Here is a 22,648-nt window from a genome sequence, read left to right on the forward strand (position 1 = left end):
AAATGAGTTTTTTCTAAATGTATCATTTCCTGGAGTGTTGGAGTTAATGAGTTTTTAGGGTTCCATCTTTGTTTTATGGAAAAACCATGGCCTCTAATGAAGGATACCTGCTGCCAGGGACATAAACCCGTATTTTTCAGACTGCGTCAGTGACCCTTAGTGGGTTGTCATGGATTGAATTGTGTCCCCCCAAAATATCTGTTAACTTGGCTAGGCCATGATTCCTAGTATTGTGTGACTGTCCACCATTTTGTCATCTGATGTGATTTTCCTACTTGTTGTAATCCTACCTCCATGATGTTAATGTGTTGGGATTAGAGACAGTTATGTTAATGACGAAGGACTCAGTCTACAAGATTAGGTTGTGCCTTAAGTCAATCTCTTTTGAGATGTAAATTAGAAAAGCAAGCAGAGAGACAAGAGGACCTCATATCACCAAGAAAGGAGAGCCAGAAGAATAGTGTGTCCTTTGTACCCGGGGTCCCTGCACTGAGAAGCTCCTAGACCAGGGGAAGATTGTTGACAAGGACCTTCCCCCAGAGCTGACAGAGTAAGAAAGCCTTCCCCTGGAGCTGGCACCCTGAATTTGGACTTCTAGGCCTTCTAGACTGTGAGAGAATAAATTTCTCTTTCTTAAAGCCATCCACTTATGGTATTTCTGTTATAGCAGCCGTAGATGACTGAGACATGGGTCATGAAGTGAATTTTTAAATCATGAGTAGCATTTCAGAAAAAATAAATGAGTAAAATGTATTAGCGTGTGTGGTTCACAATGTGGTTAACTATGAAATACAAATAAAATCTTGTTTCATTTATGTGTGTAGCAATGTAAAATCTATCTCGTGCAGTGGGTCACAGTCAGGAAAATTGGAGGGCTATTCATAGAAACCCACAGATGATACGCTGTGTGCTTCTCATGTTTCACGTGTAACAATCCTGGACCCTGACATCCCGGTTGATAGCCCTGGTGTTAGTCTACAGTTAAGGTACCAGTGGTTTGCTAGCTACCAAATACCTTCCGACTCTGCCAGGTGCCTGTTGCCCTAGTCTGTTTGCCATGAGAACCTGGCCACCTAGGCAGAATCCAAATATACTTAAAATACTGTTTCTTCAATTTTACTTCATTTGGGAGTTTAGTTAAACTTGATTATCGACATGAATATTTGTAACAATGAAAACAGCTCTGTTGGCTTTGAACGTGTGTTTTTACAAGTTATATGTGAGTCAGTTTACCCTGAACAGACTCTCTTCGGACTCAGTTTTACCATCACAGATGAGATTGGCAGTATGAACATACAAGGAAGACCTAGCTGCCCTTTCCTTCTTAATCCTTTTATTCACATCACATTGTCTTCAAGTGCAGTTCCCACTAATAGTGATGGTGATAGTGATGAGGGTCATTACAGTAACTCTCACCAAGTATCGAGGGCCGACCGTATGCCAGGACTTAAGGAGAGCTTTGTGTGCATTTTCTCACTTAATCCTTGCAACAAACAGCCTTGTGACATAGATGGCGTTAACCTGATTTTACAGATGAGGAAACTGAGGCTTCTGGAGACCAAGTAGATGACGTCCCGAAGGTCAAAAAGGGGCAAATCAGGGATTTCAAACTAGTTCTGCCACCTCTAAGTCTGTCCTCTAACTTTACCATTGTCTGGGTTTACTTGGGTCTTGTGTGTTTAAAGACTACTTCCCAGTTTTATAATTGGACTTTAACGTCATCTTCACACTCACCCATTAAGGTTGTGTTCAGCATTGCCAAGTTTCCTATGAATGAGAGGGTACGGCTGGCCGCTGACCTTGTTTTACTTACTAAAACGAATCAATTGATTTCATTCACTTTTGCTTCATTGCAGACCATCTGTCAAAAAACGCCCAAGGACTCTCCGAAGTATGAAGTATGCAAAAGGGCTTTAAAGGAAGTAAGCAAGGTAACTGTTGAACAGTTTGTCAGACAGTAAACCACTCCGACCCCTTGGAAGAGCGTGTGTCTTGATTTGATGCTGAAAATTAGTAGATTCTTATAGCCGTTTGTGCGGTATTCTTTAGGTAGTTAAAAAATGGAACAGTGTTTCCATACTTCAATGAAAACTGGCATTTTTACTGTTTCAGACAGCCTTGCTTTAAGGACCTACAGACGTCTCAGTTTCTTTTGTGTTTTGGCAGCTAGTCGTTCATCCTTGCATTCAACAAATATTTACTGAGTATCAACTCCTTTCCAGGCATGGTGCCAGCCCCTGAGAATATGTCGATGATTAAGACAGATAGCATCACGGTTACCACCCTTATGGAACTTTCAGTGTCAGTGGGGAGGGCAGACATTACATAAGAATTACAATAGAGGGTGGTGAGTGAAGTGATAGGGAAGTACATGGTGATATTTAGGTGGAGTCCCAAAGCACAAGTAGGTGTGAGCTAGGAATTGGGGGATGGAGAGTGTCCTTGCTTATGGGTAGAGGCCCAAAGACAAGAGAGTGTTTGGAGAATTTGAAGAACTGGAATATTCTTACTGTGACCAGTCTGGGAGAGAGAGTAGTGGGGAGTCAGCCATGAGGGGCCTTGTCCACATTAGGGAATTGTGGACCTATCCTAAGTCGATGTGGAAGCTATAAAGTCATGCACTGCAGAGGCTCCTGTGGGGTTGGAACTAGTTACTGGGCTTTCGTAGTTGATTAGGCAAGAGATGACAGTGGCTTAAACAGGTGTGTATAGCAGTAAGTAGGATAGAATTAGACCTGTGTACCAGAGGGTTCCACCAGGCAGTCCTTGGAAACTCTATAGAGCAGCTCTGCTCTGTCCTATAGGGTCGCTATGAGTCAGAATTGACTCAAAGGCGGTGGGTTTACAAGAGAGGTAGACTTGGAGATAGATTGAGCACATTTGGGGACCGAAATGAAAAGAACATAGTCTCTGGCTAGGTGGGTTTTTATTATGATCGCTATAATAAGAACGTAGGGAGAAGCGATGAGCTCCATTGTGAACATGTCATTGAGATTCCTGTGGAACATCCTAGTTGACTGAATAAACAGGTCAGGAGCTCAGAGAAGAGACCTGAATTGGAGACATGGGTTTGGGAATCAGCAGCACGTGGACCGTGTCTGAAGGCAGAAGAGCGGATGAGGTGACCCAGGGGGACTGAATGAGAAGGGCAGCGGATCATAGACTCAGCCATGAAGAATGTTAACATTCAAGGTCTTGTGTAGGGAAAAGGAGACAGCAGAGGAGACTGAAAACAACAGCAACAACAACATAGCCAAAGAAAACCATAGCCAGAAAAAAAAAAAAAAATAGCCAGAGGAAAGTCGAACCATGGCGGTCTGGCATATGGCAGATGGTTGGATGGAAGGAAGGTCAACCGTGTTGAATGCCCCTGAAAGATGACGTGAGATGAGGATTGAGGCATTGATTGGGTTTATAGAGAAGTAGGCTGCATCCATGCAGCGGTGGGTGTGGAAGCCAGGTTGGAGTGTGTTGGGGAATGAGTGGGAGGTGGAAAACTGCAGCGAGTGTAGCCAGCTATTTGAAGGCGCTGGCCTGAGGGGAAAGAGGGAGGGCTGTAGCTGATGAGGAGGCAAGGGAAGGTGGGGCCATTTGGTTTTGCTTTTTGCTTTTTTTTCTTAAAGATAGGGAAAACATGTTTATGTTTAGATGCTAATGGGAGGGAGCAGTAGAAGGCATGAAAGTGAGGACATTCTGTGAGGTAGGCACAGGGGATCAAAGATAATGACTAGCATTTGCAGCTTCCTAAACGTCTTGAGCTACGTGCCACCATCATGAGCCTGACGTGTTTCCTGTCACCTTACTGTGAAATACTGTTTCTTTTCATCGACTTTAAATTGACTCACAGTTTTACTTGTCCTCATCCTTGCCAGCAGTAACAGCAGAGTTGTGGGTTTAATGAGCTCGCTGTTTATTTTCCTACTACACATTTTTATACAGACTAAGAAGTCTATCGGTGATCCATATAAATTCGTCTCTTGCCCTGTCAGTCTTCCGAATACTTCAGGGAAACACTAAGCCAAGGGGCTTAGACTAGCAGCTGTGGAGTTGCCTAAGGTCCTGTTGTGAGTGGGTGTCTCCTCCAGGACCCCAGATCCTCAAAGGGAAGTGAGGAAGCAGGAGTCTGTAGGAGGAGCTGCTGGAGAAGTTCTAACCTTGGACTTGAAAGAGATCTTGTCACATTTTGCTTGGTTGTTGCCGAGATTACTGAGTACTGATTACTACATTACTGATGTTTTGGAGCCCTGGTGGTACAGTGGTTAAGAGCTCGGCTGCTTACCAAAAGGTTGGCAGTTCGAATCCACTAGCTGCTCCTTGGAAACCCTATGGGGCAGCTCTACTCTGTCCTGTAGGGTCGCTATGTTCAGAGTTGACTTGATGGTAATGTGTTTTTTTGGTTTTTGGTTACCGGAATAAACACAGATGGAAGAATAAGAATTCAGGCAGAAGAGAAAAGAGGAAAGGTTGGTTGTAAAATTGAATCCAGGAATATCATCTAATGTGTTTCAAGAATTTCACAACCCTGTTGCAGTATGACTACTGTGTTCCTTCAGGCAGCTCTTTTCCACTTGATTGGGAGCTGGTCAGTTCAGGAAAGGTTGGCAGAGAGACAATGGACCTATGAATTGCCTTACTTTATGGATACTATAAGTACATAAGCTTAGAAAAGGTACCTGTGAGGAAACGCTGCACCATGACTTACTTTCTCCTTAGGACGGCACTTCTCTCCTTGGCATGAGCCATGAATATCACAATGTATTTGCCAGTCTCCTAGCTGTTACCTGGGAACTGAAATCATCCGTTAATATAGCCAGCTCAGGAATTAATCTTCTGTTTTATGTGTGAGGATTGCTGATTGGGTTTTATAGATGCTGGGAGAACAGAGTGTCAGTATTTTCAGCAGAAATGGTCATTTATAGAGAGAGAGCATTTATGGTTTGAAATTAGAATGCAGAACTTCTCATTTGCTTTATCTGAAATCAGAGCAATTGGGAGCTCCCAATATTTACTTTAGGGAGTTATATTTGGTCTGTTGAGGCCCAGGTTTTTAGAACTAGATTCTGCCTGAGGCCCTCAGCAAGTCTCCTTACATAGTTACTCATTCTTAGAAAAAAAGATGAGTGATGCCTTTTTTGGTAATTAAAATCCTAATGCGGTTTGTTTGCACAGTGTGAATAATACTTCAGCAGAATTGCTTGTACATGCCGCTGAGATGACTGACAGTTTACTGGTTTGGGGGCCTCAAGTGACTTGCTGGCCTGATCAAACAACTCGAAAGCAAGAGAGATGTTTCATAAAAAATGAAAACATGTTTACGTCCTGATTTTCTTTTGACATGCTGGGAAGGCAGGTGGGAGAAGGGAGATTTCCTGGGAACCTGAGCGGCAAGCGTGTCCAGAGTGTTGTCTCAGGTGGGAGGAGTGGTGGTGGAGAGATGGTTTCTTATGCCCTAATGAAATCTTCCCTGCTGTTTTCTCTCTCGTGAAAAAGAATAAGTGCCTTAACCCTTACCTCACAAAAGTCTACTTAACATTGGCTGACAGTATTAAGTTATAATCTTTTCTCCTAGAGGCAAAATAATTAAGAATTATTTAATCGTTTCCCAGAATGTCTTATGTGGTTATGAATATCTCCTGTACCCAACCACCTTAAGATATATATCACTATTATTATGTAGGCACATGGTGCCTGTATTTATTATTTAAATCACGTTTTATACAGGTCTGTAAAATGAAGACTCTTTTACGTGACAATTTCTATCTGTGCATTTTTTTGGGGGGGAGGCGTATTTGAGGTCGCCCGTAAGGTTTATGTTAGTCTGTATTTTTTTTTCCACTGAACGTTATCATGATTATTTTCCAATCTGATTAATTTTTCATAAATAAATGTTCCTGTGTTTTTCTTATTATAAAAGTAATTAGACTGAAAGAAGGATAACAGTCACAGTTGACAAGAGAGTTGGAATTGCGTATTCCCATATACTTTTAGCAGAAGTAAAAATTGGTACAGCCTTCTTGGAAGGCAGTTTGGAGTGTTTAGCAAAGTCAAAAATATGCATGGCGTTTCATGCAAAAATTTCGCTTCTCAGAATCTTACAAATACTCGTGGAATGCTCAAGTATTTAAGGCTATTTCTTCCAGCCTTGTTTACAAGAGCAAAACGAAGAGGAAGGAAGTATCATCACTCTAAATGTTTCCAGTAAGGGAATCACACTATCATACTATAGCCTGTGGTATCCTATGATATACTGTACTTTCTGTTGCTGTCGAGTCGATTCCGACTCATAGAGACCCTATAGGACAGAGTAGAACTGCCCCATAGGGTTTCCAAGGAGCAGGTGGTAGATTGAAACTGCTGACCTTTTGGTTAGCAGCAGTAGCTCTTAACCAGTGTGACACCAGGGCTCTGCCTGACGCATCTTACCCAGAAACAAACCCTTAGGTGCTGAATAAATGATTTCTTCAATGAGTGATCTATTTATAAGGGAAGTACTGAGAGTGAAAACAATCAGGTCACAGACAAACATAGAACAGTGTGCTTCCAAAAATAAAAGAAAAATTTCTGCATGTGCGTGTTTATATGTTTAAGGGGGGAAAAAAGAAAGGGTATAACCTAGCCTGTTAACAGTTCCCTCTGGGGAGCAGAGCAGGTCGGGATCTTTCATGGCCTATTTTATTTACTTCTGTATTATTTTACAGTGGGTATTCATTAATTACCTGACAAAGCAGTTATAAAAATAAATCTAGTTAGAACTTCCAGCCTTTATTTCTAACAATCACATTTATCTTTTTGGCCAATGTGGCTTGTATGGATTTTTTTTTTTTTTTTTAAATAGGTTTTCCAATTAATAAGAAATTGGAAATACAGAGTTAGTTTTGATTTAGATCAGGGAGCTAAGTATATATTAGGTGCTCATCAAGGCACTGTGAATGCATTCCATCTGTAGATAATTCAGGACTTCTAACTAAACTGGATTTCTCTTAGCTTGACCATCCTTGAAGAATGATTGGCCATCAGGCTCCACCCAAGGCTTTCTTCCTCCAGGGCTGTTTGCTGTGAGGGCCGGATTCCCAGGAAGCAAGGTAAGCATGGCTTTACTTGTGCGTATTTACTGATCTGTAGTGAACAGTTTCACATCTTGTGGTGAAATGTGGTGAAGGTGTGGTGAGAACATGCAAGATGTGTAAAAAACATGTGAAACTGTTCACTACAGGTTAGTAAGTGAGCACAAGGGAAGCCATGCTTACTTTGTTTACTGGGTCATCTGTCCCTGACAGGGATTGTAAATCTGAAAAGAGGCTTTGATTCAGCAGGAAGGTGCTGTGGGGTTGGGAGAGAGACGGATGTCAGCCATACTTAGAAGCAGAAGCTTTGATGAGGTGAAAAAATGAGAAATTTTCACTGCAGATTAGTAAGCACAAATAAGCCCGTGCTTACCTTGCTTGTTGGGTAATCCGCCCCTGACCTGCTCTGGGCAGCTCTCTCAATTTAGGATTTGCCTTTGAAGTTGGTAGTCTGTCTTAAACTGCTCTGGTTTGGAAGTGGGGAGAGGGGTGTTGCTTGGCCTGAGGTTGGGGGGTTCCCCTGGGTCAAGTGAGGAGGAAGGGGCAGAGAAAAGGAGCAGAAAGGACCGAGATGGGAGTGTAGAGAGGGTGGTGTGAGAGGAGGACACACAGCATCTGTGTCACTAAACATTTTCAGGACTTTTTTTTCCTCCGTCTTCACTTCTCTTATCATACCGCTGCTAACTGGCCATAGTGTCTTAGTTGTGTGATGTGGAGTGTTCTTTAAATCCCCTGTGCTAAGCATTTCTCAGAAGAGATCTGCCTTTGGAAGTGAGTTACTCTCATTGGCCTACTAACCCTGCTCCATCTTCTGTCTTCCCAGTTGGTTCGGCTGTGCAATGAAGGAGCCCGGAAGATGGAGAGGACTGAGATGATGTATACCATCAACTCCCAGCTGGAATTTAAAATTAAGGTATCCGCCCTCCTCTTCATAAACAGAATCGTTACCGTTGCTTCAACCCTGGTGGCCCTGGTTAGCGTAGTGGTTAAGAGCTACGGCTGCTAACCAAAAGGATGGCAGTTCGAATCCATCAGGCACTCCTTGGAAACTCTATGGGGCAGTTCTACTCTGTCCATAGGGTCGCTAGGAGTTGGAATGGACTCCACAGCAATGGGGTTAGGGGTTTATTGCTTCAGTCTTATGTAAATGAGAAGAGATAGTTGAGGCCAATTTGCTTGTCAAATAAGGGCCATCACCTGATAAAAGAGGCTACCAGATAAGGAGCAGATACCTTAGGCACTTCACCTGTTGCTCACCCAGGTCTGGTCTGAGTGACTTCTCTCCAGGTCACAAGTAAAGAAGCTAAGACATTATCTAAGAAGCACGATTTCTTTCCAGGAAGACACCAAACATGAGGAAGTGGATCGTTAAAATAACAGAATTTTGGAATTGAAAGGAACCTGTTAGAGATTTCTTCGCAAAGCCTCCCCCAAAACAGCGGTAGCCCATGAGTTGAGCTGTGATGTTCTTTTAGCTCAAACAAGGGCCCTTCTTTTCTGGTTTGCGAAAAAAGATTGTTAATGGATGGTTTGTGTCCGTTTGCTTCTTTCCCTTGTTGTTGTTAAGTGCCATTGAGTCAATTCTGACTCTTAGGGACCCTACGTACAACAGAACAAAGCACTGCTTGGTCCTGCGCCATCCTCACAAGTGTTGTCGTGGCCTCATTGTTGATCTCATTGTTGCAGCCACTGTGTCACTCCATCTTGTTGAGGGTCTTCCTCTTTTCCACTGACCCTCTACCTTACCAAGCATGGTGTCCTTCTCCAGGGCTAGGTGTCTCCTGATAACGTGTCCAGAGTACGTGAGACAAAGTCTCGCCATCTTTGTTTCTAAGGAGCATTCTGGCTGTATTTCTTCCGAGACATGTTTGTTTGTTCTTCTAGCAACCCATGGTATATTCAATATTCATCACCAACACCATAATTTAAAGGTGTCCATTCTTTTTTGGTCTTCTTTATTCATTGTCCAGCTTTCACATGTATATGAGGTGATTGAAAACACCATGGCTTGGATCAGGCACACCTGAGTCCTTAAAGTGACTTCTTTAAAGAGGTCTTTTGCAGCAGATTTGCCCAATGCAATGCATGTTTGATTTCCTGACTGCTCCTTCCATGGGTGTTGATTGTGGATCCAAGTAAAATGAAATCCTTCACAACTTCAATTGTTTCTCCATTTGTCATGATGTTGCTTTTTGAATATGTGCTGCCTGTTACTGCTGGTCTGGTACTGGTAGAGCTCATGAGTGGTAAGCAGAAGCTCATGTGGACCAGGCCCTGTGTGCCAGGAGGAGCTGGGTAAGGTCAGTTGGGAGCCGTCTGAAAAGCGACACAATCAGGAAAGTAGTAGCTAACTGATGAAAAATCTTCTTACAGAAGCCCTTTATAAAGTTAAAAATTGTATGTAATCAAGTACAAACACATGTAATCCCTTGGATACAGCCTTTTCTATGAGATTATGATGGATTATTTTGGGAGAACTTGATTTTTATAGCCAGAAACTGGAACGAGGCTTTTGGGGTTGAACTTCCATGGGAAAAATTACCACGAACTTCAGAATAGATGTTCTTAGCCTTCTTATTTCCTCCCTGACACCTCCAATTTCTTTTTGCCATTTTTCGTCATTATTCCCTGAAAAGAAGGGCATTTGATTGTACTGCACTGCTCTGTGTTGTGTGTCTAAGAACTCTGGCTTATTTTATGGGTATAATTTTTAGCATCAGATTTTTAGCAGTAAGCATTTCTGGTATCTTAGAGAGAGACAGGGTGAACTCTCACGGGCAAGAATTATTCTGTGATTTTGAGAGTTTTCCAGTTAGCTTATAATAAATAAATGAAAAAAATGAATAAAGAAAAACCATATGTAATTCCTTGGGTACAATCTTTTCTATGAGATTATGCTGGATTATTTTAGAAGAATTTGATTTTCACAGCCAGAAAATGGCGCGATGCTTTCTCCCAGGGCTGAATTTCCACGGGAAAAATTACCATACACATAAGCACAGGTGTTCTTGAGAATATGGCTCAGTAGATAACCAGGAGACAAAACAGAACTTTGGGGGTTTGCTTTTTTTTTTTCCCCTCTTTTGCTTGGATGAAGCCGTTTTTGTTCATAAGGCAAATGTAGACATTTGTACTAGTCTCTTGTCAACCATAGTTATCTGCGCTTTCAGGATGTTTGAATTCTGCTTTGAGAGATTTAAAATAACTGTTGTTGATACAGATAGATTTCATTACTAGGCTTTTCAATTTTAAGCAACACCTCATCAGTTTTCTTTTTCAGTTGAGGGTTACTGAAGGGTCATAATTTTTGGTGGACCCAATAACGTTTTTTCGTTGAGTTTTAGTTGTCATATTGGAAAATGAAGTAGTTTTTATATGGGAAATAAATTGTCCTTTTATATTTACTCTTGGAGAATGCACGGCACTTTTCTGATTATATTTACTATTATGCCCTTGTTTCCCTGGGTAGCGCAGATGGTTAATGGGCTCGGCTGTTAATCGAAAGGTTGGCGGTTTGAGTCCACCCAGGGGTGCCTTGGCAGAAAGGCCTGGTGGTCTGTTTCTGAAGAATCAAGCCATTGAAAGCCACATGGAGTACAGTTCTGCTCTGACATACGTGGTGTCACCACGAGTCAGTGTCAACTCAATGGCAGCTGGATGATTTATTTTTATTATACATCTACAAAATAAGTGCACACAACATAATATGTACCATTTGTTGGAATACAAGTTTTATATCCTACTTTTGATAGTCACAAAAGGGCTTTAATTTGGCCTTGGGTGTTGAGCTTTTCTCTTTTTTGTAGCCCTTCCCTTTAGTCTCCTCTTCCCGGTGGTTGGTAAAAAGAGGTGAATTGACAGCCTACGTAGAAGACACCGTGCTTTTCTCAAAAAGGACATCCAAACAGCAGGTCTACTTCTTTCTCTTTAACGACGTCCTCATTATCACTAAGAAGAAGAGGTAAGCCTTTTTTCTGGTGTTGTTGGTTATACCTCCCAGTTGTAAAGCTGTGTAAGTCTGATGCCTGTTGGGGGTGATCATCCTTTAAAAGCTTGAGATGTTAAATGTATAGCATCTGTGTGTCGCTCTCACTTAGTTTTCATACACACACAGCTTAAATCATCGTCAGATGGTCATTCTAGCCCATCTCTGTTGAGCTTTTACTGTGTGCAGACCACTGTTCTGATCATTTTATACGTTTATGTCACTCAGTTCTCATGACTTCCCTGGGGAAATATAATGCTCAATCAGTGTTTTTAAACTTGTTTCTGCCATAGAACCTTTGTATAAAACAGGGAACAATTGCTCTGATTGAGGACAGACTGGGGGCAGCTTCTAGGGCTCCCTGTGGCTTACCTTAAAATCCATTGCCCTTAATGATTATTAGTCTAAAAAGTTTCCCATGACTGGGAAGGTGGTAGCCATACTCCCTTCTGAAGGGAATAAAATATCAGTTGGTGGGCAAAGTGTGTGTTCTTCTTACGTCAGAATTCTGGTGGTGTACTCACGTCCAGCTCCAGGGAGACGCCCAGGAGGAAGACTGTAGAAGGCCTTGCTTTACAGTATTTATTCTCTCCCACCGTTCTCATGCTTTCAACACAAACACACCCACACGCTTTCACCCCTCTGCCCTGCCTTTCTCTAGGGACCGTTTTTATTAAATGTACTTAATGTATATAGGGTTGGAAAATATTTTCCTGCTGGTCCTATGCAAATATTCCACCTTTCCTGGAATATGAGCTAGAGTGAAAACATAAATCTGTAGTGTGCTATTTCCACATACGAAGGAAATGATGGTGGGCTGAACTGATGGCATAGGACAGGAGCAGGGTTAGCTCATGAGGTACAATTTAGGCAAAGTGAAAAGAATTGGAGAAATAGCCCTCCATGAAAATACAAAATCAGTGTCCCAGTTTGCCGTGAAATACTCATTTAAACATTTATTCATTTAAATACTTATTTAAATGCCACTTCTGAGTTGATAACCTTTTTTTGCTTAGAAGTCTCACTAAATTGAAATAGAGGTTGAGCTTTTTCTTTTTTGTGCCTTTTAATCAGACCAATTTCAGCTGCTTGGCTGTTTAGTTGAGATGAAAACTTTGGTCTACCATGAAAAGTCATCCTGTACATTTGACTATGATAAATACTTTAAGATGATGACAATGATTTTTTCATAATTAGGAAAATAATGCTTTCCTGTCTCCAAGGAGTAATTATTTCTCATACCTGGGGCAATTTAAACAGCTTCAGTAGCTAAGTAAACGTAATAAATAAAGATTGAAGAGGAATTATAATTTTTGTGTTTATATGTTTTATTGATTTCCTATGAGATAGTGTGTTTCCTTGGCTTTTTTGGATACGTTTTATTTTTAGGGGAGAGTCATTATATACATTTCTTCAAATATCACAACTCTTGACTTTTAACATCTTCCAGCTGTTGAAATATCTGTTCTGTGTCGGTGGACCAAATGCTTTCACTAAACTTTGGATTTTAATGATAAACTGTACGTTGACATCACCAAGACAATTTTAAACATAAATGTAGTTTTGATTATGATGTCCTCAATGACATGGATGGAAACACTGAGGGGAATTAAAACAACATGTTACAACTTTTATTTGTGAACTGGTACAGAGCTACCCAATAAATAGAGACTTTGAAAGTGAGAATTAAGGTGTGTGCTATTCTACTTAGCAGCATTCTTTTCCCTCCACGGGGCTGTTTTGCTGCTATCTTGAATGTTACTTGGCTAGCTATCTCAGGTATCCTAGCTATTTCAGGTATATCTAAACTTGTATCATTAATAAAAGAAAGAACCAGATAGTCAGCTCCACTTGGGAGGGTAACCTGAGTACCTAACTTTGCCTTTACCAAAATTGGGATTTACCAATTCACTTATCATATTTCTAGAGGGCTCTTAACTTGGGGAATAAAGTTGGAGACCCAAGTTGTTTATGACCTGAAGATGTGGAGAGGGTGACAGGGAGACCACAGAGGGTTGATTAACAGGCCAGGTTAAAAATGTACAGTATGTGTAGCCGTATTTACATGACCACTTCAAGGAGGCAACTGCAAATGCTTTGCATGCCAGAGGCAACGGTGAGGAGCTGCGAGAGCTTTGAGCAAGGCAATAACTGAGGCTTGACTGTGAGGTACAGATAAGGGATAATTACCTGTACCAGCTCCTTAGGATTGATCCAGCCACCCACTGCCTAATTGTAATTCCAGGGTTCGGTAGGGAGCTTATCTGCTGAGTCTCTGGTGGTTTTCAGCTTCAGGGAGGCTTCCGTGCTACTGAGAGAGGCTGCTCGTGAAGACAGTTACCCATCCTCCCCCGATCCAGAGTGGCAGATGGTTTATGCTGAGCACGTTCGCAGATTGCTGGGGTGTGTGGCCAGCTCAGCTTTGCAGGGCGTGAGGTACTTGCTAGTGCTTGCACGGCTGACCTTGGTTAGTGGCCATGGGGCTGGCCTCCAGTGAAGACTCTTCACCTTTTTAGCTTATCTAGGAGAGGTTTAAAGTTTTCAGGAGCTCTGGGCAGCTTGTGCGTCACTGTATTAATAATTCTGTTCTACCACATTTCAAACAGATACATAGCCAGTTTGACTACTTTGGACAAGAAGGTGAATTCTTTGGTATTTAAAGCTTTAACCGCAGGGTATGTGGATACTACTAGATCAGGGCTTTCATCCGGCATTGTTGACATGTAGACTGGATAATTCTTTGTTGTAGGAGGCTGCCCTACCCATTGTAGGGTATTTAGCAGCATCCCTGGCCTGGACCCACTATTTACCGGTAGCACGCCTCTGTCAGGTTGTCGTACTGTGGGGGCGTGTGTGTTGCTGTGATGCTGGAAGCTATGCCACCGGTATTCAGAAACTAGACAGGTTGCCCATGGTGGACAGGTTTCAGCTGAGCTTCCAGACAAAGACAAACTAGGAAGAAGGACCTGGTGGTCTGCTTCTGAAAAAAATTAGCCAGTGAAAACCTTATGAATAACAGTGGAACGTTGTATTACAATGAAATGTGCAAAGACCTGGAGTTAGGAAACCAAGTGGGAAGAACATGCTTGGCATTTCTTAAGCTGAAAGAACTGAAGAAAAAATTCAAACCTCAAGTTGCAGTACTGAAGGATTCTATGGGAAAATATTAAATGACACAGGACGCATCAAAAGAAGATGGAAGGAATACACAGAGTCGCTGTACCAAAAAGAATGGTTGACGTTCAGCCATTTCAGGCGGTAGCATATGATCAAGAACTGATGGTACCGAAGGAAGAAGTCTAAGCTGTACTGAAGACATTGGTGAAAAACAAGGATCCAGGAATTGATGGAATGTCAATTGAGATGTTCCAATAAACGGATGCAGTGCAGGAAGTGCTTGCTTGTCCATGCCAAGAAATTTGGAAGACAGCTATCTGGCCAACCAACTGGAAAAGATCTATATTTATGCCTGTTCCAAAGAAAGGTTATCCAGCCCAATGAGGAAATTATCGAACAATATCATTAATATCACTCAAGTAGAATTTTGGTGAAGATCTATCTTTCAAAAGCGATTGAAGGCATACATCAACAGGGAACTGCCAGATATTCAAGCTGGATTCAGAAGAGGATGTGGAACGAGGGGTATCATTGCTGATGTCAGATGGATCCTGGCTGAAAGCAGGGAATACCAGAAAGATGTTTACCTGTGTTTTATTGGCTATGCAAAAGCATTCAACTGGGTGGATCATAGAGATTATGGATAAAACATTGTGAAGAGTGAGACTTCCAGAACACTTAATTGTGCTCATGAGGAACCTGTACATAGACCAAGAGGCAGGGGATACTGCATTGTTTAAAGTCAGGAAAGGTGTGTGTCAGGGTTGTATCCTTTCACCGTACTTAGTCTGTATGCTGAGCAGATAATCCAAGAGGATGGACTATATGAAGAAGAATGAGGCATCCGAATTGGAGGAAGACTCATTAATAACCTGTGTTATGCAGATGACACAACCTTGCTTGCTGAAAGTAAAGAGGACTTGAAGCACTTACTGGTGAAGATCAAAGACTACACCTCAACTTAAAGAAAACAAAATCCTCACAACTGGACCAATAAACATCATCATGATAGATGGAGAAAATACTGAAGTTGTCAAGGATTTCATTTTACTTGATCCACAATGAACACCCATGGGAGCAGCAGTCAAGAAATCAGACAACACATGGCGCTGGGCAAATCTGCTGCAAAAGATCTCTTTAAAGTGTTGAAAAGCAAAGATGTCACCTTGAAGACTAAGATGCTCCTGACCCAAGTCACAGTGTTTCCAACTGCATCATTTGCATGCGAAAGTTGGACAGTGAATAAGGAAGACCACAGAAGAATTGTTGCCTTTGAATTGTGAAGAGTATTGAATACACCATGGACTGCCAAAAGAACGAACAAATGTGTCTTGGAAGAAGTACAGTCAGAATGCTTCATAGAAGTGAGGATGGCAAGACTTCATCTCGTGTACTTTGGACACGCTATCAGGAGGGATCAGTCCCTGGAGAAGGACATCATGCTTGGTAAAATACAGGGTCAGAGTAAAAGAGGAAGACCCTCAACGAGATGGACTGACGCAGTGACTGCAACAATGGGCCCAAGCATAACAACCATCCTGAGGACGGTACAGGACCAGACAGTGTTTCGGTCTGTTATACATAGGGTGGCTATGAGCCGGAACCGACTTGACACACCTAACAACAACAGCAGCATGCAGTGTAGGTGCCTTTCTGCCCCCACCAGCCCAGATGTGCTCTTCTGCACTTTCAAAGGACTCGGAGAGATGGGTCAGGTCTGGGAGTTGGGCACAATAGGGGAGAATGCTGAGGTCTAGTCTAGTTACCTGTAACAATAAATGAAATCATGCCTTGATTTGTTCTTTTCATTCTTCTTCTGGGTCTTCTACCTCCAAATGATCCAGCCATGATGTTTTTGGATATTCCTTTTAGTTAGGTCAGTAGTAACAATGATGACAAGAGCCTGTATTATCAAGCATGTATATAGTGTGCCATCCCCTGTGCTCAGAGTTGATACACAGCATATCACTGTATCATCCCAGCAGCCTGTGAGCTAGGTACTACTCTTATCTCCATTTTATAGACGAGAAAACTGAGGCAGATGGAGATAAAGTATCTTTTTGGGGGTCTCTCAGCAAAGCCAAGATTCTGTGAGTCTCTGACTCTAGAACCTGCTCTCTTAACTGCTTCTTTATGTTTATTACTTCTTAACTTTATTTTTCTAGAATATTTTCGCCTTTTCTCCCATCCTGTAATGTAATTGGGAAATAGAGCCTAGAAACTTACACCTTTTTTTGGTTTGAGAGACAATTTTTCCAAAGCAAGTTTTTATTGAGTATTTTTATAGTTTTAACTGGTTGTAGTTGTTGTTGAACGCCATCGAGCCGATACTGACTCATAGTGACCCCATGCAACAGAGTAGAACTTCCCTGTATGGTTTTCTAGGCTGTAATCTTTGTGGGAGCAGATCACTGTGTCTTTTCTCCCAGAGCCACTGGTGGGTTCGAACCACCGACCTTCAGGTTAGCAGCTGAGCGCTTAACTGCTGTGCCACAAATACCAAATTGTGTTTGTAAGCTTTCCTCTGCCTTAACCTAGTACAGCTGCAGAGCGTGAGGAAGGAAGCCTCCCTTTCCTAGCATTTTCTTCCTGCAGAAACCTAGGACAGTGAATTTCCATTTCTGGATTCCTAGTTCCTGGTGCTGTAAATATTGTGTATATTGGCATAAACCGAGCCCTGTGCCACGTTACAAGTCCTTGGGTTTAGAAAAGAATTTTCTGCAATAGCATACTACTAGGTCATTATCATAAGTTCATAAATTCAGGGATTTAAGTTGAAACTTAAATTTTCCTGAGCAGTGTGAATATCCGGTGGCTTAAGCTGTATTGGCTCCCTGGAAAGGGTCTTGGCCTGGTTTGGTCCCGTTTTGAGTCTTTTAATTGGAATGTTCTTCCCCATTATAGAAAGCGGAAGTCACTCGCCATTATCCGCCTTCTTCTGCAGAATAAAATTCTTCCTCGGGAAAGGCTATCTTGGAGGAACGGAAGGCAATAGGTCTTCTCTCTGATTGAAAGCTTTTTTATTCCTGGAGGGTAAAACTTGTTTATCTGTTTCTGACCTCTGTGGCATCCGGTTCTAAATTCAAGATGGTGAGATGGGGTGGGAGAGAAAGGAGACCCCGTTCCCCTTTCCCCGTTTCCTCCTCCTGCCCCACACACTCTTGATTCGTTGGACAGGAGGAGCAAGGGTCGTGTTTCCTTAGGGTCTGTAAGAAGAGTCAGCATTGTCATTACACGCTGAAAGCTGCGGCTGTTGAGATGCACACCATGATGGATGGAGTCAAACAGAACAGGGCTCAAGTCCTGGCCCTGTGACCTTGAGCAAGTTCCTTTTAATCTCTCTGAGGCTCTGTTAAATGGGGATAGTAATGTCAGCGTCGTCGTGGTGTTTCTGTGAGAATTCCTCGAGCTGGTGCATGTGAAGCACTTGGAGTGACTAGTCGGTGGTAAGTGGTTGGCTCACACTGTGAACATTATTCTTAGGATTGTGTTTCTCTGAAGATGATGCCACAAATCAAGTTATTGCCATTCTGTTCCTAGTTTTCCTTATTGTTTTAGAAAATGGTTCGAAACCTTTTGCCTTTGCTCCACAGCTGACAGTTGTGGCACACTCTGGGGCTGGACCTAGACGTATGGCCACCAGAATGAGGATAAATGCACCTAATTCCATGCTTTTCCCTCCCCATGGAGAAGCACGGTCAGATGGCCAGTGAACGAGGGATAACCACTGATCAACTTTCATACCTTTTAAGTTGGTGTAAATCATGTGTAAATGTATGTAGTAGCAATTTTCTTTCAATGACCTTCACAGCTGATCAGAAAACAACATAACAAATGGAAAAAAAAAAAAAAGATAAAAAATGAAGTTTCCCTTCCCTTCAAGGAAGTCAAGGAAGCCTGAGTTGGAGTATGGGGATTGTTCCAGTGATTCAGAGTGACCTTCTGTCTTAGTCATCTAGTGCTGCTATAACAGAAATACCACAGTGGATGGTGTCTCAGTCACCTACTGCTGCTGTAACAGAGATACCACAGTGGGTGGTGTCTCAGTCACCTACTGCTGCTATAACAGAGATACCACAGTGGGTGGTGTCTCAGTCACCTACTGCTGCTATAACAGAAATACCACAAGTGGATGGTGTCTCAGTCACCTACTGCTGCTATAACAGAAATACCACAAGTGGATGGTGTCTCAGTCACCTACTGCTGCTATAACAGAAATACCACAAGTGGATGGTGTCTCAGTCAGCTAGTGCTGCTATAACAGAAATACCACAGTGGATGGTGTCTCAGTCACCTACTGCTGCTATAACAGAAATACCACAAGTGGATGGTGTCTCAGTCAGCTAGTGCTGCTGTAACAGAAATACCACAGTGGATGGTGTCTCAGTCAGCTAGTGCTGCTGTAACAGAAATACCACAGTGGATGGTGTCTCAGTCAGCTAGTGCTGCTATAACAGAAATACCACAGTGGATGGTGTCTCAGTCACCTAGTGCTGCTATAACAGATATACCACAGTGGATGGTGTCTCAGTCAGCTAGTGCTGCTATAACAGAAATACCACAAGTGAATGGTGTCTCAGTCAGCTAGTGCTGCTGTAACAGAAATACCACAGTGGATGGTGTCTCAGTCACCTACTGCTGCTATAACAGAAATACCACAAGTGGATGGTGTCTCAGTCACCTACTGCTGCTATAACAGAAATACCACAAGTGGATGGTGTCTCAGTCAGCTAGTGCTGCTATAACAGAAATACCACAAGTGGATGGTGTCTCAGTCAGCTAGTGCTGCTGTAACAGAAATACCACAGTGGATGGTGTCTCAGTCAGCTAGTGCTGCTGTAACAGAAATACCACAGTGGATGGTGTCTCAGTCACCTACTGCTGCTATAACAGAAATACCACAAGTGGATGGTGTCTCAGTCAGCTAGTGCTGCTATAACAGAAGTACCACAGTGGATGGTGTCTCAGTCAGCTAGTGCTGCTATAACAGAAATACCACAAGTGGATGGTGTCTCAGTCACCTACTGCTGCTATGACAGAAATACCACAAGTGGATGGTGTCTCAGTCAGCTAGTGCTGCTGTAACAGAAATACCACAGTGGATGGTGTCTCAGTCAGCTAGTGCTGCTATAACAGATATACCACAGTGGATGGTGTCTCAGTCACCTACTGCTGCTATAACAGAAATACCACAAGTGGATGGTGTCTCAGTCAGCTAGTGCTGCTATAACAGAAGTACCACAGTGGATGGTGTCTCAGTCAGCTAGTGCTGCTGTAACAGAAATACCACAGTGGATGGTGTCTCAGTCAGCTAGTGCTGCTATAACAGAAATACCACAGTGGATGGTGTCTCAGTCAGCTAGTGCTGCTATAACAGAAATACCACAGTGGATGGTGTCTCAGTCAGCTAGTGCTGCTATAACAGAAGTACCACAGTGGATGGTGTCTCAGTCAGCTAGTGCTGCTGTAACAGAAATACCACAAGTGGATGGTGTCTCAGTCAGCTAGTGCTGCTGTAACAGAAATACCACAGTGGATGGTGTCTCAGTCAGCTACTGCTGCTATAACAGAAGTACCACAGTGGATGGTGTCTCAGTCAGCTAGTGCTGCTGTAACAGAAATACCACAGTGGATGGTGTCTCAGTCAGCTAGTGCTGCTGTAACAGAAATACCACAGTGGATGGTGTCTCAGTCAGCTAGTGCTGCTATAACAGAAATACCACAGTGGATGGTGTCTCAGTCAGCTAGTGCTGCTATAACAGAAATACCACAGTGGATGGTGTCTCAGTCAGCTAGTGCTGCTATAACAGAAATACCACAGTGGATGGTGTCTCAGTCAGCTAGTGCTGCTGTAACAGAAATACCACAGTGGATGGTGTCTCAGTCAGCTAGTGCTGCTGTAACAGAAATACCACAGTGGATGGTGTCTCAGTCAGCTAGTGCTGCTGTAACAGAAATACCACAGTGGATGGTGTCTCAGTCAGCTAGTGCTGCTATAACAGAAATACCACAGTGGATGGTGTCTCAGTCAGCTAGTGCTGCTATAACAGAAATACCACAGTGGATGGTGTCTCAGTCAGCTAGTGCTGCTGTAACAGAAATACCACAGTGGATGGTGTCTCAGTCAGCTAGTGCTGCTGTAACAGAAATACCACAGTGGATGGTGTCTCAGTCAGCTAGTGCTGCTGTAACAGAAATACCACAGTGGATGGTGTCTCAGTCAGCTAGTGCTGCTGTAACAGAAATACCACAGTGGATGGTGTCTCAGTCAGCTAGTGCTGCTGTAACAGAAATACCACAGTGGATGGTGTCTCAGTCAGCTAGTGCTGCTATAACAGAAATACCACAGTGGATGGTGTCTCAGTCAGCTAGTGCTGCTATAACAGAAGTACCACAGTGGATGGTGTCTCAGTCAGCTAGTGCTGCTGTAACAGAAATACCACAAGTGGATGGTGTCTCAGTCAGCTAGTGCTGCTGTAACAGAAATACCACAGTGGATGGTGTCTCAGTCAGCTACTGCTGCTATAACAGAAGTACCACAGTGGATGGTGTCTCAGTCAGCTAGTGCTGCTGTAACAGAAATACCACAGTGGATGGTGTCTCAGTCAGCTAGTGCTGCTGTAACAGAAATACCACAGTGGATGGTGTCTCAGTCAGCTAGTGCTGCTGTAACAGAAATACCACAGTGGATGGTGTCTCAGTCACCTACTGCTGCTATAACAGAAGTACCACAGTGGATGGTGTCTCAGTCAGCTACTGCTGCTATAACAGAAATACCACAAGTGGATGCTTTAACAAACAGAAGCTTATTCTCTCACAGTTTAGAAGGGTAGAAGTCCAAATTGAGGGTGCCAGCTCTAGGGGAAGGCTTTCTTTGTCGATTCTGGGGGAAAGTCCTGTCATCAATCTTCCTCTGGTCTAGGAGCTTCTCAACGCAGGGCCCCTGAGTCCAAAGGACGTCCTCCACTCCTGGCTCTTCTTGCTGGGTGGTAATGTGGTCCCATTGTCTCTCTGCTTGCTCCTTGCTTTTATATCTAAAAAGAGATTGACTTAAAACACAACCTAATCTTGTAGATTGAATCCTTCCTCGTTAACGTAACTGCCTCTAATCCTGCCTCAGTAACATCATAAAAACCAAAAAAACCTATGGCCGTCGAGTCGATTCCAACTCATAGCAATCCTAAAGCTCATAGAGGTGGGATATACAACACATAGGAAAATCACATCAAATGACAAAGTGGTGGACAATCACACAATACAGGGAATCATGGCCTAGCCAAGCTGACACACATTTTGGGGGACACAGCTCAATCTGCCACACCTTGTTACCAACTTAAGCTGCCCACTTGTTCTACAGAGCCCCCTCAGTTCGGGCTATGCCAGAGAGGAAGCCTCAATAAGGGGCTCACAGTCTCTCAGACCCACCATCGCCTCTTTGTCAAGGAGAGCGGGTTCGGGGCACCCCATGACAGCCACAGAAGTGCATGCTGGATTGCAGAAGCTGGCAATTCCTGGTGACAGGAATGGGGTGGTGGGGGGGTTTCTGATCCTGTTGTGGGTCACTGTCCCTCTTTTCTGGTGACAGTGATTCATAGCAGATCCTTATTCTACCAACGAATGTGACCCTCCTCTCCACTATTGTTGTATTTTTGATAATGAAGTAGAAACTGCGTGGCATATTTTTCATTCTTCAGAATTATTTTGAGAAACTGAGCAAGTAAGGCTGCTGGAAATCAGTTTTTGAATAAATACCATGCCTTGTTTTTGCTGGTCAGAGCGCTTAGCACGTTATGGCGCTCCTTGATGTTGGCATTCAGCTATAATTATGCGTAGTTCACGTACCCGTTTGCAGAGCACCTGTAATTATCAGGCTTTTAACAAAATGTCGGGAAATTTAAATACATGATGTTCTGTCAGAAAAATAGTAATAAAAAAATGATAAAAAAAGTGATAGCTGGCATTTTTTGTGAGTTAGGCATGGTTGTAAGGGCTTACCGTATAGTACACATATTATCTTACTTAATACTCCTAACGGTCTGTGAGGTTGGTATTGTTATCATCCCCGTTTCACAGATGAGAAAACGAGCACAGAGAGGATCACTTGCTTGCTGGAGATCACTATGTGAGTGAGTGATGGAGTCGGGATTCTTACCAGACATTCCAGGTCTGGTCCATGCTCCTACCCGCTGTGCTGCCCTCTGCCCCTCAGTACCTTAAAATGGAGTATTATTTCAGTGAAAAGCTGTTTGTATACTTCTAAATCCAAGCTTTAAATTTGAAATTAACTTCCATCAGGTGAAAAAGTTCTATCAGCCATTAACTTGAAATAAATGTCGGCAGAGATCAATGTCCTCTGTCCAAGAAATATTATTTATTACTAATCTATTAACTAGAATATTTTTATTCCATTCAACCTCAGAATCAAGTGTGAGGATTTATAAATCATGTTTTCAGGAGAGGGAAGGGGAACAAGTTGAAATTT

The 22,648-nt window shown here is 42.8% G+C and overlaps 1 protein-coding gene across 1 annotated transcript in view; it reads left to right on the forward strand.

Moving 5' to 3' along the window:
• The window catches only part of ARHGEF26 (Rho guanine nucleotide exchange factor 26), a 142,414-nt gene that overhangs the window by 88,906 nt on the left and 30,860 nt on the right, over window positions 1–22,648 (forward strand). Inside the window, exons 8-10 of the mRNA XM_064275631.1 lie at window positions 1,857–1,931; window positions 7,888–7,977; window positions 10,871–11,025. Of these exons, the coding sequence (XP_064131701.1) occupies window positions 1,857–1,931; window positions 7,888–7,977; window positions 10,871–11,025 (320 nt within the window). The remainder of the gene's footprint in view (window positions 1–1,856; window positions 1,932–7,887; window positions 7,978–10,870; window positions 11,026–22,648) is intronic.

This window comes from Loxodonta africana, chromosome 23, assembly GCF_030014295.1.
Source record: "Loxodonta africana isolate mLoxAfr1 chromosome 23, mLoxAfr1.hap2, whole genome shotgun sequence".
NCBI classification, from domain to species: Eukaryota; Metazoa; Chordata; class Mammalia; order Proboscidea; family Elephantidae; genus Loxodonta; species Loxodonta africana.